At 38.1% G+C, this 17,387-nt stretch overlaps 1 protein-coding gene across 4 annotated transcripts in view; it reads right to left on the minus strand.

The window, feature by feature from the left end:
* The window catches only part of C5h8orf34 (similar to human chromosome 8 open reading frame 34), a 529,514-nt gene that overhangs the window by 61,371 nt on the left and 450,756 nt on the right, over nt 1-17,387 (minus strand). For all 4 annotated transcript variants that reach the window (NM_001109259.2, XM_087550403.1, XM_087550402.1 and 1 more), the window contains 1 exon segment: nt 6,656-6,703. In NM_001109259.2, the coding sequence (NP_001102729.2) occupies nt 6,656-6,703 (48 nt within the window).

A 17,387-nucleotide genomic window follows, 5' to 3' on the forward strand; every position in this document is an offset into this window, starting at 1 on the left:
TTCCTATCAAATGAGTGATGGGTTCTACAGTGAAATGTCTGCCCCAGGGTGAGAAATCCTGGCTGGTCCAAGGCCCTTAAGTTCCCATCTATGTTAAGTCCCCTTCCTGTTCTTGTGGAGACATACCTCACAAAGAAACTTAAGGAGAGACAGTTTCCTTTGCTGTATGGTTTCAGTTTATCATGGTGGTTATGTATCTGTCTATGACAGTAGTAGTCTGTGGCAGTGAGTGTTCATGTGGTGATAAGGAAGCAAAGAGAGCAGACTGTAGCCACAGATGGTGGTAGCCTTTAAAAGCCACCTCAGTGTTTTGCTTCTACCACAAAAGTCCCGCAGCCTAGTGGCCACAGTTTTAAAAAAGCAACCAGATCCATGCAAAGCATTCAAACCACAACTCTATGGACACTCAGATTCAGACTGCACCGCCCGCCCGCCTAGAGCTGATAGAGAAGGGGAAGGTATTGGGTTAGAGAGTGCCTGGTGCTTCACAAGCAGGTCACATCTAGGTCTCCACTCTTCACAAAGTTGAATGGAAAAGATCATATTTGGGTTTTTTAAAGGAAATTTAGCACCAAAACAAGTTATTCAGTCTTGGAATATGTGACTTACATGTAAATGCATACTTATTCTTAGGATTTAAATTAATTTTTAAATTCTTGATAACTATGATATTTGGCTTTGCAGAGGTGCCCAAAGGAGATGTACAAATATGAAAATATTGGGTTTATTGGCTTGAAAATTCTCTCTCCTCTCCCCTCTCTCTCTCCCCTGTTGCCCCACCTCTGTGTGCTCTGCAATTGTGTATGTGTGTTTGTGTGTGTGAGTGTTGTGTGTGTGTGTGTGTGTGTGTGTGTGTAAACAAAAATTCAGGATATTTCATGTATCAAAGAGGGAAAAATCACAATCCTGAAATTCTCAAAGCAGTCTTCTGTTTTTAAAGAAGGAAGAATGAATGCTGGTCTTAGGTTTCTGAGGGGGAAATCAAAGGCTGGAGCTCCTCAATTGAAACAAAGCACAAAGTAACCCAGGAAATGTTTATTAATTTAGAAAAGTGTTTTTGTTGTCTAGCTTTAGTCCCCAGTATTAAAAGGATATGACTAATAAGTCATAAGTTTTGTTATTTTCCCCACAATGGTTCAAGATATTAAGCAATATAACTGACTGGCTTCCTAGGCTAATGACTTGCTCCTGAGTAAAGACGGTTTAACTGGTCTCGCTTTTCTGCAAGTGGTATAGAGCCAAAATGGAACTCCATAGGGTTTGGGGAGATCTTTATACTGTTGACACAGAATCGTGATGACAGAGCAAGTATCACTATCAGAGGATTTCATTGTCATACTTCAGCACTCCCTAAACTAGAGCTAGAAATAGAAGCCCCCAGTTTGCCTTCCTCTGATCAAAGAAAAAAATCTGTGGTTTATTAAGTTATATTCAGTATAGCACAAATGTTTTCATATCACCAACAGCAAGTTCTCAGGGTTGCTACTAGAAAAAAATACCATTCATCGTTTTTAAAACTGTGGGGTTTTTTTGTTTGTTTGTTTGTTTGTTTGTTTTACCCTAAGTGTAGCTAATACTCAGGGACTTGGGTGGTGGGCACTTGTCACATGGCTCTTATAGAGACCAGCTACTACTCCTGAATCAACAGAGCCTTCTCTCTGCTTACAGAGAAAGAGCTTCATAAGCTAACAGGATTGTTATTTCATATGTATAATTTATTTTTGGATTATCAAAATGCTATAAATCACTGACTTAAGTCACATCTGACCATAGAAGTTCAGTATATTAAGAGAAAAAAATGTGTTCCTTTGTTGAAAATGTTTTAATTCTAAATTAACTATTTCTTCCTGTTGGGTATGAACATGTAAGTAGCATACTGACGATGGCTCCATTTTTTCCTGACACACTTCCTCAGTTTCCTGAGAATGCTCAAGTCACAGAATACCTCTAAATAGATGATCTGTGGAGAATGGTGCACACAACGGCAAGTGAGTTAGCTTAGTGGATAAGGGTATTCATTATCAAACCTGATAATGTACTAAAAATTATTCTGCTCCAGATACATTTCATAGACTTCTTCAAGTGACACAAAATTAATTTGTGCTTCTATTAAAGTAAAATTTCCTCTAAGTCTTTTGTACAGTTAGCTGGCAGTATTAATAACACTGCCTCTTAGCACTTGTTGCAAAATATCGTATGGTTACCCTGAAATCATTAATTTCCTTTTTATGAATAATGTTTCTGTGGTCCAATTATTTGGGAACCATGAAAAGCAATTGAAATATAAGAATACAGAATTAACTAAGACTGAGAGCTATAACTTTTAATGAAGAGGTTCTGAGAAAGATACTATAGCAAAATTATAGAAACTATGATGAATTGTCTAAGAAAGGAGGAAAAAGTATAAACGATTCAAACTACTGCAGAAAATGTAACCATCTGCCCTATTTTCTCTTCTGTGTTGAGCACTGGAAAAGCACACCACTGGACTAGGCAAGCCTTTCTACTTGATGACTTCCTCCCCAGAGGAAGGAATTATTGTAGTTCACAAAGTCATTGGAGTCATGCATTTATGTAGTTATGTAGTCATTTCCCAGCATTCCCTTCCAGTCACTTGCTTCTATGGCTGCATGAGTCCATTAGATAGATATCAGCTACATCACGTTATGGAATGGGTAAAGGATAGTAGCACTCCAAACAATTCTTGTCTATGTAGATGCAAACTGAGTCCATTGTAAATGTGATTGATTGTTCGCCCGTGGAAATGAATTTAATTTGGCCAATTTTGTCACCTATTTATGTCACTTTAACATTCCCTGTTTGCTCTTTTGTGATTGAAGTCTTCTTTTATTGGTCATAACATACAACTTGTTCCATCATTAACTTACTGTTCCTATATGTTTGACATGTATTCCTCCATGTGTATTTGTGTGTGTATTTGTGTGTGTATGTGTGTGTGTGTGCGTGCGTGTGTGTGTATGTGTGTGTGTGTGTGCGTGCGTGTGTGTGTGTATGTGTGTGTGTGTGTGTGTGTGTTCATGTGTACAAGTATATGGAGGGTGCACATGTGTAGAGAAAGAGCAGAGGATAACCTCAGGAATGATTATTGACTTATCGCCTAGTATTTTTGTTTGTTTGTTTTTTTGAGACAAGGTCTATCCCTAGTCTGAAGCTCACCTAGTAGGCCAGGCTGGCTCAGAGATCAAGCTTGTCACTGAATCCTCAATTCTGTGGCTACAAATTTCTTCCCCCACATTTAGGTGTTTTGCTTTTTAACATGGATTCAGGGACGGAACTCCAGTCCTCGTACTTACAAGGAAATCAGTTGACTGACTGAGTCATCTCCTGAACCAAACCTCTTTTTATATTTCTATGAGGGCTATGAATATGACCCCTTCAAAGTTGTTATTTAACAAGGAATGTCAAAAATGTCAATTGACAATGGCAAAAATTGATTTTATTTTGCAAAGCATAATATAATTGGCTAATTTCCCAAAGAGAATAAGATATGACAGTGATAATCATTAATTTGATTTTTCAAAAGTTAGTAATCTGAAGAACAAAAGGCATATTATTCCTTTTCTATAAGTAAATGTGCTTTCTCCATCTGAAATATAGCTGGGAGCTCCTTTATTTTGAAGAGCACAGAGTTCAACCCCAAGCAGAGCCAAACAGGCCTGAATAGGTATACATGATCTAGAGAGCCCCTTGCTGTATAGAATCAGTCCCTCTCCAGTTCAGATTCTGCATCTGGTGGACCAAGCCAAGAGTTGGGAAAGTCTTCATATTTCCAGTGTTGTTTCTTGGCTGGCACCCTTAGAGGCGGCAAAACTGCCACTTGTCACCCTAAGTGAATTCACACTTCATGTGCCGTTGCTGTTCTGTCATCTGGCCTTCACCACCTTGGTGAAGTCATGAGTGCTTTCTGAAAAGTTTCAGAAACATTTGCCTTGACGCTATAGTTCTCCGTAGCTTTCTTCCTCGTAGTGGTGGCTAGCACTTCATAGATGCCTCTGTCCACACCACTACCCCTGCCAGTCTAGGGCACTTTTAAGGTTGTGCATTATTCTTGTCCCACATTATGCTCTGGGAAATGTGGTATTTTAAGAACGCTAGTTTCCTTATGAAAGGTATGACAATAAAACTTTAGAAATATTTAAAAATTATTTTTAATTCATTTTATTGATCAGCATTAGTATTATGATTGTAAACAATAAAGTGTTTGTATTTTGAAATTATTTCTAACTTGAGTTGTGAGGAAACTCACACGGGAAGACCATGTAATCTCTTAAATTTAACTTTCCGAGCTATTTTGAAGCTTTGGAAAGCAGACTTATGAAATACCTTATTTTCTACTTGCTGAAAGATCTAAAGACCAAGGACCTAAATGTCAGCTGGGTATGGTGGTGCATTCCTTTAATCCCTGCACTTGAAGAGTAGATGCAGGCATTACCCTGTGAGTTCAAAGCCAGCTTGGTGTACATAGTGAGTTGCCAGAGAGCCAGGGCCATACAAAGAGTCTTTGTCTCACCCCCACGCCTCCCAAAAAAATCTGAATGTTAGATTGAAATAGTAGACTAAAAATCGATTATATAGAATAAGACTAGGCTTATTATTATATAGAATATTATTATATAGAATAACTTTAAAGAAAATTATATTGCCTCGGTTTTTCTAATTAGATCTCAACACAATTGCTTAATGACATGTGATTATAATTCATGTACAATATATGTAAACAGTATGTAAATAAATAAATCAATAAATAAGACAGACAAAACCCTGAACCACACCAGAAGGAAGCAAAACAAGAGAGAGGTTGATATGTTAAAGATAAATGTGAAATATATTAAAGCATCAAGAGTTTAGTTTATTTGAGTTTTAGTCTGTACTAAATGAAAACAAATGTTTGTAAGCTCAGCTTTTATGTGCTTCTAATATTCACAAATATTGGGTTTTTGTTTTGTTCGGTGATCCTGTAACATGAAAAGTAAAACAGAAAATAATATCATTTTATATCTTGCATTTTAAACAGGTTATCAATGGAGATTTTAAGTTGTATTTTCTAAAAACCAAGTGTATACAAATTTAGAAGAAAAAACTAATAACTAATTCACAAGCCACTAATCAAGGCCACGTAACTTTACTGTGACAGTAATTTGTTGGTTTATGAAACAACTAATATCTAAGTATCAACCAATAAGAGGTGAAAATTCCATGCAGTAATGGACCATGATGATAGATAGGTGACATTTATACTACCTGGTCCACACAGACTGGCAAAGCACACATGGAGAGTCAGTAATGAATCACATAAGCTGAAGACATTTATCCTCCCAATGAACAAACAGAGCATGACGGAGAACAGAGGAGTCCACCACACTCCAATGTACTTGCAGAGTGTTCTCTTTTTCTAAAGTAGAGAATGGGAGTGGGGTTTCCCATGGTACATGGCTTCAACTGTAGCAAAAATCCTGGTAGAATATCATTAGATCTGGGGTAGACATTAGAATGAAATAGTTTTCTAGAAGTGCTTTGACCTTAAAAATAAAAACAGTGATTGTTTTCTGTTATCTATAGAGATTTTTGTTTTGTTGTTGTTTGTTTGTTTGTTTGTTTTTCCTGAAGGAGGTTTCCAACCTGTATGTGACTTTGGTCGTAAGACAGTCCTGGCACACCTTGAAATGTCTTGCATTATTAAATACTGCAAACAATACACAGTAAGGACTAAAGTTGCAGGGGCATGATGTTTTTCTTCAGGAAACATATACATTAGATTAGGGGCTTTGGTAGGAGGAACTTTTGTTTAACAGTCAATAAACATGCTTTCATGCAGCCCTTTAAGATTTTGTCCATACAGGCTATACCACCTGGCTGCCAGCACAGCTTTAATTCATCCTCTTTCTTTGATGATCTCTTTCAACTCAAAAGCCAGTATGCTCAGATGTCATTTCAATGGACTTTTCGAGAAGAAGTGCAGAAGCAGATCAGTTCCTGTTGAGAACTAGCATTCCACCCAAAGATTGAATCCTATCCCTTTATGCCCAGCAGATTCAAGCTGCATTCTTCATGAGCACCATGACTTTGTTTCAGGTCTTAGGGACTCTGCAAAAGTTCTGAGAGCTTCCAAATGCCTGTCAGTCAGTGGAAAGCTCTATAACACAGAACACTCTTCAGTTTCTTTACAAATAAAGGCAAGAATCTAAGGCATGTTCCAAGAATGTGTCTTACATTTTAATAGGTGCAGCAAACAGCAGCAAGGCGAGCATTTGCATATGAATGGGTGCTGCCCTATCATGACTGCTCTTCTCATAAAGGCTGTGTCTTTCTGATTTTGCTCCTTTTATTTTTCCTCATGCCCAGTACAAAACATGTGTTTCTCATTAGACATATATCAACAAATGTTTTGTGAATGAAAACATATGACAGTTCATGCACTCTCTCCTCTATTTTCAGGATGACTGGATTGATACTATCCCTCTACCAATGAGGAACAAAAGCAATTTTGATAACATCATTTCTTATTCTTTTCTAAACATGGCCAGTGAACAGATACGAATTAGGAACCCAAAAGATAGAAGGAGAAAGCCAAGTGTGTGCCTCCTCTCACGTGCTAGACTGATGATATGCTATGGGAGATCCTCGAAAGACTCACTTCTTCCATGTAGGATTTCAGAGAGTATCCTCCACTGGAGGCTTCTCCCTAGAGGCAAACAGAGGTTGAAAAAGTCAGAAAAGGAAACAAAGAACAATACAAAATTGTAGAGGGGAAGAAGGTCTCCCTCACTATCCCATGCTCTAAGGATACCTATGAGCCTGTCACTTTGACAGCTTCAGACTCTCTGAAGGAGATGTCATTTCTTTCTAAACAAAGACATATCTTGTAAGTACATTTCAATTCATGTAAACAAAGAGCCAGTTGGTAAAGCTTATTAAATATTAAAAGAGAGTGCTAGGCAGGTTTGTGAAATTTTCCATTATTAACTTCTAACTATGTTCTTAAAACGAGATGAAGTCACTAATTCCATGTGCTTTAAATTTTTATGAAGCTCTAACATCTGGATTTAAGACTATCCTATGAAAAGACAACATATTACTAAATATTTTGTCTTTGCATTTAGTCTTTCTAAACATAGTAATATGTGGTCAGCCAAGTCTCCATTATTTGTGTGAACTCCAGAAACCAGTGAGCCTGAGATCACTACAATTTGAAGCATCAAATTGAATGTATTCTAAACTATCAATCAAGTTGTATGTTTCAGACTACATAGTCAGGGACATTTGGAAATAAATTCTGTGATATCATGAAATGATAAATTCTAGGATGTCGTATATGTTTGAAAGATAGCTAAATAAACGTGAATGAAGCTTAGAATGGTTTTCACAGTATCTTTTGGGTCTTTTCAAGGTCCCTCATACATGTAATTTCATTGGACTGATGTGTGTGTGTGTGTGTGTGTTCCTCTATTTTAAAGTGCAATTTAAGGACAACACAACCTCAGGTCAATTTGATGTGTTGATCAATTAGAACTAGGAGGAGTGAAATAAATGAACTCAGGAGCGAAGCAAACACACTATCACCTCACTAGGATTAAAAGCAATTTATCATAAAAGGTTAAATTAACTTTATTTTTAAAAATGGGGTTTTGTTTGGTTGCAGTTGTTTTTTTGATGGTTACTGTTTTCTGCATGTTCTGAACAATAGGATCCTGGTAAAATAAAGGCAGCATGATCATATGAAAACAAGAATTATCTTAGGAGCAATAGTCTGACAGTTGATTTAGACATCACAGATCAATATGATAATATTTCTTCTTAGATCATGGACTCCACTAATACACATAAACATACACACATACAAACACACATATACACTTACACACATCATGCATACCCACAAATACACACACACACATATACGTGCATAAAATTACACATGCACACAGATGTATACACACACATCAATATACTAGAGTTTAACAGTCTCCAAATGTTTCTACTCTTGTGGCACTTTTCAATGCATAAAGCAATCAAGAGGATAGGGTAGTCCTGTGGTCTTAAAGTATAAACTATTTGAAGAAATCAAATTCATGTAAGCCTTCTAAAAACTGAGGAAATTTGAGTCTACAAGTTCAACACTTAATCCCTCATTAGCTCAACAACTAGTCACAAAATACTGTAGACCCTTCCAGTATGTCTCTCAAATGTCTAATTACCTTTACTTTCACCTCAGTTGCCAGGACAAAGAGGATTAGTTGGCAAATTGTTTTTGATGATAAATATGCTAAGCGGCTACAATGTGAAGGTTACATGTCATGGACGAGGACATGAAGTGCAATTTCAGAGTTTCTCGATACTCACTGAAGAGAACTGATTGCTTCCAACTAGAAAACAATTGCTTTTCACCATTTGTCTAGGTGCCCACAGTCTTCTGCTAAGACTGATGACCCTGGGCTTTCATGATGATCACATATCAATATACAATAAAGTACTCTTCTTGACACCTTTACTCCTTCAACTGTGCCAAAATTCTTAATGGCAATGCCATAGAAAAGAACAATGAATGGCAATGATACCAATATGAAAACATCTTGTGAGGCTGACATGGACTGAAAGCAAGCAAGTTAGGAAAAGGAAGGACTTATGGCTTCCAGTCCATGACAAGAGCTTTTTAAATGCTCAGAAGAAAGCCTCATTGGACACACAATAGAACACATGGAATACCTCACGTATGTCCACAGATTTATGTAAGAAGTGACCTATCTTTAAATCATAACAGTCCATACAAGGCAGTCTCAACTTGCCCAGCAGTAACACCTCCACTAATGAGGTGATGTCAAGTCCCCCAAAGGTCTCTAACACCAGTGAAGTTTTTCCCTTTTTTCTTTAAAAATATACAATGGCCTCATCCATGTTGATATGCAGAGTTTACTATGGCCTATGCATGCCCATTACGATGCCCTGCCAATCCCAAATTAATGCTGCCACTCTCTGAGAATCTGTCTGTGCCTAGAGATTGGCAGGAGAACCCACACATCATTCCTTTCACAGACTGGAATCTGGCTACAAACCTCATCCACAAATCGCTGAGTTGTTGGCTCCAGTAAATGAAGACCATAAAATTAAAGTCTCTAGTTGGTAATATAGGAAAAGGAGCATTTGGTAGAGAGAATTACAAATGTGCCCATGACCCAGTGAACAGAGGCAAAAACAAGATGTAGGACCTATGAATTTAAAATCAGAAGAAGAACACTGTGAAGAAGCTTCTTTGGAGACTTATAAAGGATATATCTGTCTTCCCACCACTGGGCATGGTAAGGAAATAAAACACTTTCATGGCTCAGATCTATCTATTTCAGTCCACATTTTCTTAGGTTTAATGTCTGATATTTTTTAATATCAAGCCATCCTAGTAGCATAATATTTTTGTAAACACCTTTTTAAAAAAGAATCAAAAATACCCAAATGCAATTTCCCTTGAAAATCAAAGAGGGTGAAAGAAATAGAAAAGAGGAAGAAGGGGGAGTGTGGAGGAAGGACAGGGCAGGGATATGGAAACCATGCCTTTAAAAACAAAAACAAGGGAAGGTATTTCCTGAAACATGATTTCACTTTTCATCAATTTCTAATACAGTCACGATTGAAATAAAAATACTTTGAATACTGAACAGAAAATATACTGAAAACTCAGAGAAAGTTGGAAAGAGCAAGGCCAGAGTTAAGAGGCCTCTATAAGAGCCCACATGAGCTGCTAGGTAGGAAGGCCTGGGCCACCTCCTTAGATATCTTATATTTGAAGAAACATTCTCAGTAATGTAGAATATTCTAACAGCAGAACTAAATTTACCTATTCCTCATTCAATTTGCATTTTAACTATTATATGTATCTCCTGCTTCAATCAGTTAGCATTTTTTTTATCTTTTACTAATTTTTAGACCAAACACAGACTGGTTCTCTCAGTAGGAGGTATTTATTTACACCAGTATGTGTGTAAGATCTGAGGGACAAATTTCCTTCAAAGAACACTTCATGAGGACCCTACTTCACTGAAATGTTCTTGCTTCCTACACTATTCAGATAAAACTAAGCAAGAATGCTAGGATAGACTCCATCTTAAGAAGATTCTGAGTTATATGCTGCCCACAGAAGGACAGTAAACCAATGGAATTGGCCAAGCCACTCCCAAACTCAAGCAAAACATCCAATTTCCTCAACATTTATTGCAGTGAGGTATTGAGCTCTTCGTGAGAGTCACAGATGGTTGTACATATCAGGACAAATAGTTGAATAAAACCTGCTCTGATTATAAGAAGTTTGCCATGGGAGAACAAACAGACAAATCAGATCAAGTACAAAAGTTCCCTGACTCATGTAATATTAAGCTGGCACAGGAAAGGCTAAGAGGAAAAACATTCAGGCTTTCATCCTTGACAAAACACATACCTAGAGATCAGAAACACTGAGACCTGTTGCCAACATTGCACATATAAAGATGCTTGATATTGTTTTCAAACATCATCTTGAAGATTGAGACAAATCTGATAACGAAGCTGCCCAAGGGGATTTTGGAAGTAAGGAAAGTTTTGCTTAAGACACAACAGAACACAAGAAACCGTGAGGATTACAAGGAAAATCAGAGACACTAGGCACTGCAGTGTGGACTGTGCTGTCCAATAGACAGCTATCAGCAGGGCTCCGAGTCCTCATTTCTTATGGTAAGTGTGTGGAATAGAGATGCATACTTGGTTGATGCTTTGCTTGCCACCTGCACCATCACACAGGGTAAACGTACCATAGTCCCAGGAGGGAGGAGAGGGAAATTCAACCTTTTGAGCTTTGCAGACTCTGTGAGCAGTGGCTATTATTGTCTGGCTAGTAGAAAGCTAAGATTGTCTACACCTGGGAAGCGTGGTAAGATCAGATGTCTGTGAAGTCACTGGTGTGTTTAGGAAATTGAATCTAGTTTGTTTTCACACTTGCATACATGAACACTGATGGTTCTGTGTAAATCCCCAAATGTTCTTTCAGATCAAGTGAGAAATGTATGTCTTGAAAATTTGTCAATAACCTTATGGATAGATATAAACTCTGACAACTTTTTCCCACAAATGACAACTTCATTCAGTAGACAAGATACTCAAGCACTTTAGGGTGTCTAAGATTAAAAAACAACAAAAAACCCCAGCAAAACAAAACAAAAGAGAATGAACAAACACCACCATCACCACAAAGCACTGGTGTATTGGGACAGTGGGATTGTGACTCATTCTGCTTTTAAGGGTTACTGGTAGAGCAGGATGGTTGTTCTGGAAAGGGATAACATCAAACTTCATCAAATTGCTCTTAAGGAAGGGCCCTGGAGAGGTGGCTCAGTGGTTGAGAGTGCTTACTGCTCTTGCAGAGGACCTGAGTTCAGTCCCCAGTGTATACATGTTACCTCCTGTGACTCGAGCTGCAGTGCATCAGTGCCCTGGCTCTGCTGGAGCACAGCCTCACATGTAAACATGCAGGCAGAATGCTCAGAAATACAAAATAAAAATAAATTGAAGCATTTAAAGAGGGGGGGGCAAGACATATTCAATCTCCATGCAAATAAACAATTTCTACATTTAAACAAAAACGATTTACACCTTTCTTCAAAGTCTTTGATGTCATGTGGAAGAGTTCATTTAGCGCTGATGGGAATGCGTAGGGATGACTATGAGATAACAGCTATTAGTGTGAATGTTCAATTTTGAAGGAATTAAAATATTTCTTTGTTCCTTTTTCTCTTAAAAGTGGCTACTCAAGTAGCAAAAGCACTTTAGTGATTTAATTTCCTTCAGTGTCAAGGAAAACAAAAGTGGATGGGCTAGAAACAAGAGGCTCCATATTTGGGGGCATGGTGACCTTGGTAACCCCCCCCCCACGAGTGAAGGCTAGATCAGAGAAAGGACAGTGTACAAAAGAACAGAGTAAAAAGATATGACTCATTTTTACAGCTACATTCTTTGAATTGACATACTTCCCCTTGGGGAGAAATAAGTCTTAGATTGAAATTTAAGGAAGAAACTAAAAGGAAGCCTTTTTAAAATTACAAAATATTAGGTAAACTAGGAAACATTAAAAAGAGGCAAGGAAGATCAACTTTGTGGAGAACAGAGAACTTGAAGCAAGAAAGTTAAACAAATGGAAGGAAAGGGAAGATACAAGAACCAGGTACAGCTCAATAAAACGTTGCTGTCCATCAGGCGTGCTGTAACGAAGTGCCAGAGACAGAGGAGACGGTTCTAGCAAAGAGGTTGAAAGTCATGTCTGATTCCCTGAAGGTGACAAAGATCAGCCACAAAGCCCAGAGGTGCATGCTAGGAGAAAATGTTTACATTGGAAAGTTATGTGCTACAGAGTTAGGATTGCACTTGTCTGTGATAGGAGGAGAGGGCTAAGCAGGACGTAGCCCACTGACGCATAGCTAAATGGTAAAGGTCAAGTCTTAAGCTTTGTGGTTTTCTCTCAACGTTGATTAATTAAGGCAAATGTTTGATCCAAGTGATTTTTCTGTACATACACTTAATTTCATAAGAAAATGTATTTTCAAACAAACAACTGTATTTCTGGTAGGAAAAGCATTAGCATGAGTTGTTTTCTAGCTCTGCTTTCTGACGCAGTTAACTGTGATTATGTCCCAAGCCTTCGGTCTGTGTGAAGGTGTAAATGTTGACCGTGTATCCAGAAGAGGGAAGACCGCACTCGGCATTCTAATTTAATCTTGCAGTTAACCTAATTGTAACACTGACCTCATAGAAACCAGTTGACAATTTGAGTTTTTATGTTTTGAAATCTTTAAGCCTTTAAATGCTCTTCCATTATGCTTTTTAAAAAAAATCAATAGATGTCACTTTGGAATCTGTAAAGTACCTGGATAAACTCTCTGAGGCCAGTCAAATATAAATGTGAGCCTCATAATTCAAACCAAACACACAATGTATTTTTTTGAAATTAAATTAACCTGTGCCTGGCAAAATGACCAAATGGCTAAAATGACTCTCTTCCTGAACTGAGACTCGAATGGGGAATGTGCAGGAAAGCTGATATGTGAGAAACAAAAGCTCCAAAAAACCTAGGGCTCCTGTGTTGGGGTCTCTGCCTGAGTCGCTCTGATTTTAAATCGTGGTTGATATTTCAGGTAAATAACATCACCAGGCATTTCTCTGCATTTAGAGGAACATATTTCTGTTAACTTATACATCAAGTCTAATTCTATGTTTCCATTTTTAATATGTCTCTAATTTTTGCATGTAATAGGAAAAAGATCAATTTCATATGTTAGATACATCCTAAAATAATTTTATATACAGTAAACACCTACAGAATAATCAGAACAAACATTCTTTTTACCAACTTGTGAACAAATATGTTGGCACGGAAAACGAGAGCTGTTTGTCTGTTCTGAAACAATGTCTAAGCTGTAGCCATGGGAAGCCTCCAGCTCACGTTCTTCTGCTTCCTCTTCACAAGTGCTGGAATTACCCGCAGACACCCTGACTTTCACCATTAATACAGAATGGTGAGATGTTAGATGTAAAAAAAAAATCATTTTAATCCTTAACCCACTTTCTTAAAAGGAATTTTTTTCACTCTGAATGTAGTCTATAGATAATAATATCTATAGGATTAAGCTACAAATTGAAAAATGAATAAAATACTGAATGGCCAAGCTAGCCTTTCACAATTTGAATGCTGAGGCCAGTCATCACTAGCACAATGGTAGCTTGCTAGGGGGAAATGACCATGACCAGAAGTGTGAAGTTGTTCAAGCAAAGAAACTGACTTCCAGGTGAGTCAGAAAAGCTGATAGATCTTTCTCCTATTATTTGTAGGGTACTCTGAAGAGGTGACATATACACTCCAGGGCATTCACTCACCACCCATCTATGACACTTGTTTATTCTGTTTAATATGGGGTTGATGTGAACTGGTCATCGGAGGAAGACTGGATCTGGACTCTCTGCTTACAAGAACACGAGACAGACGAGGGATCAGGCTTTTGTGTGTGGTCACACAAATAGATGTTAAACCCCTACTTCATATATGATGCTAGCCCCAATCTCAGCTTCCTTGCCTGTCAATGATGATATAATCACTGTCTCCAGGATCACTGTGAAAGTCAAAGGAAAATGTATCCTTATGGCACCCAACAACAATGGCGTACCGCTGCTCACTTCAGTAATCCACAGGAGCACGGGGCTGGGGAGATGGCTCTGTGGCTACGAGTGTTTCCTGCTCTTGCAGAGGTCCTGAGTCAGGCTTCCAGAACCCCACTGGGGGGCTCAATACCATCTATACCTTCAAGTCCAGGAAGCAGATGCCCTCTTTGACTTCTGATTTTGACTTCTATGGCTACTCTCACACACACTCTCACAGACTTATGGACAAACACATAAATTAAAAAATGAAATGTTTAAAAATAAATAAACAAAATTCCTAGTAGTATTTAAGCAGTTTATAGTGATTGAAAGAGGAATCTAAATCTATGCAAGGAATCAAAGATGGAGCCATGCTTCAGAGTTTACTACCTTGATAAAAGTGATTAATTGTAGAAGATGGGATGCTCCTTCCCTTCTTCTACTTCGTCTTCTTTATTTTTCTTTTATGTGTATAAGCATTTTGCCTAAATATATTTATATGCATTAAATGCATAGTTGGTACTGTAGAGGCCAGGGCAGAACATCTAAAACTCAGGAACTGGAGTTATAGAAAATTGTGAGCGATATGGGTGCTGGACATTGAACCTCGGTCCTCTGCAGGAGCAGCATTGCTCTTAACTGCTGAGCCATCTCTCCAGTTCCTACACTTTTTAATGTCACTCCCTAAAAATTCAAACATATGAGTCTGGGGGTAGGGGATTGGGGAGGGGAATAAGAGTAGGGGCACTATTATTCAAGTGACCACAGATTCCAAAGGTTTTGTATTATAACTAAATCTTTTAGAGAAAATTCAAGGGCCAATGGAAGGTTGAAAGTGAGCAAAGATACAATTAACAAAATGTAGACTTTCAGAACTGGAAAGGAACAAATGGTGAAAAGCAAGAAAATCAGTGCCTGATACAGGGTGTAAGAGCATCCTCAGCAAGACTGTCCCTGATAACATAGACATCTTTGCTTAAGATTAAAGGTGTGTGATAAGGGCTGAGACACACAGCAGTGAAAAACAGTTTCTATTTTCAGTAAATAACATAATCTTGGGTTACTCAGTGTGATCAAATATCTGAAACAATGATTTTCTATGCAGAGAAACCCTGAAAGGTCCAGAAAGTACTGTTTCACAGCATATGTCTACTGTTTGTGGATATAACAATTGCTTCACTCCATCGTCTATAACAGTTGCTGAGCCCTAAGGAAAGGATGTGATATACAATAGCCCATTCAGAGCAGAGTTGTAGGTAGTAGTCTGCAGTCTGCTATTTTCTGTATGATGAAGTATGTAGGTGTATTCACTGCAGAAAGGAAACATTTCTGATAAGAGTTGAGAGGTGCACTAATATACTGGTGTAAAGTTAAGTGTGTTAGTGTCAGTCACTAAGCATTGTGTAACGACTGAGCAGAATAGTATACTAAGTTCTCCCTTAGGACCTATGTCCTGGCCTGCCATTCATTGGGAAACCAGCTGATGGTACCAGGCATCCATTCCATCTTGTGGAGTGAGCCTTATATCTAATCAGAAAGTGGTTGGTTACTTCTGTAAGATTTGTGCCACCATTGGACTAGTAGGCATGTTCTGTCAAGCCACTGTTGTTTCCAGAGTCGTAGTTGAGGAAGACCGTTGACAATGTTCTCCCACACCATCATTTGAGAGCAAGGGGTGACACTTCAAAGTCAGTACCAGTTGATTTCTCCATGTCCTGTGACGTAAGTATATGTTGTCTTCAGCAATGGTGTCAATGTCGAAGCTAAAAGCATAACTAATAACAGTGAAAATAGGTTATAATGTTTAGGGGTTCTATGGGATTCAACTGACCAACAAGTTGAAAGAGGCTAAACCATACCTGGAACCATGACTTTTATTTGACAGCCTATGCTGTGTCAGAGAATCATTGACCTCTGTTACAGATTAATGGTATTTAAATGCTTTTTATATGTCCACGTACATCTATTTTAAGAAGTTTTTACAATATTGAATTTTCATATATCATTTCAACATTTTTTAGTGTTAGTTGTCTATCTGCACAACCTTTCCTTTACTCTGTCCTTCCTTCCACCACCAAAATTAACTATTTTATTTTTATTATTGTTCTGCTATTCCCCTTTCCCTTTCATATACCATCTGTGCTCTATTCCTCTTACTAATCCCATGTTGATGCCTCTTACTAGTACTCTGGCTTCTGTGGGCTGTCCTATTTAAACATATGTGTCTAAGGATTCCAGGCTAGCATTTACATAAAAGGGAGAACACTCAGAGTTTGTCATTTAGAATGTGGGTTACTCATCCAGAACGATATTTATATCTTCACTCATTTGTCTGTGAATCACCTAATTTCATTTAACTTTTACAGATGAATAGTCCTCTACTGAAGTAGTCTGTTACACTGTTGGCTCCTAAAACCAATCCCCAAGACTTCTGGGGCCTAGGACAAAAGTTTAAACAAAGGTTACATTGCTGAGACTTGAAATATGAAATGTATCCTAGCTGACAGTCAAACTTGGACAACCAGTTTCAGGTTTAGAATTGCTGGAAAATTTGAAGCTGAGCTTCTGAGCCACACTGGTGGGATAGACAGAGCATCTACAGATGTGGACTCCACCGCACATCCGCTTTGTTCAACACTCTGTACTGCGCCCTAAGCAATGGTTACCTCTGCCTGCCTGACCCACAGCTTCTTTACGCACTCCAACAGTGATTTCTTCATTTCTTAGGTCTAGATTTTCACTACGGGAGCTAATGAATTAAGGATTGTTCTCCTAACAAGGCCTGGGATCATTTATGCAAAGACTCTGGCCTCTTGGTGCATAGCACAAACATTGGAAAGCTCTGATTAGATATCTCTGCTTGGCCACATAACTTCCTTGTGCCATATGGACAGAAATGGTCTTAGGTTCATCTAGGAACACTCCTAAATTTTCCCTAAGGGGGAATTTACTCTTCTCATTACCATTGACAATACAAGTCTGGCACCTAAATCATTCCATAGTTTGTACTGAATGAATGAGGACTATCCCAGGAACATACATTTCTAATTTAATGGAGAAACTGAAGAGAGTATGGCCAGAAAATAAAAAAAAGCAAACACTTTAGCTGTTTTGAATAATTAAAATAATAGAATTACAAAGCACCTAATGACAAGAGATAAGGGATAAGATCATGTTTTATATCTATAAAGCAACAGAAAAATACACCTGAATATAAGACA

Source organism: Rattus norvegicus, chromosome 5 (genome assembly GCF_021556685.1).
Source record: "Rattus norvegicus strain SHRSP/BbbUtx chromosome 5, alternate assembly SHRSP_T2T, whole genome shotgun sequence".
NCBI classification, from domain to species: domain Eukaryota; kingdom Metazoa; phylum Chordata; class Mammalia; order Rodentia; family Muridae; genus Rattus; species Rattus norvegicus.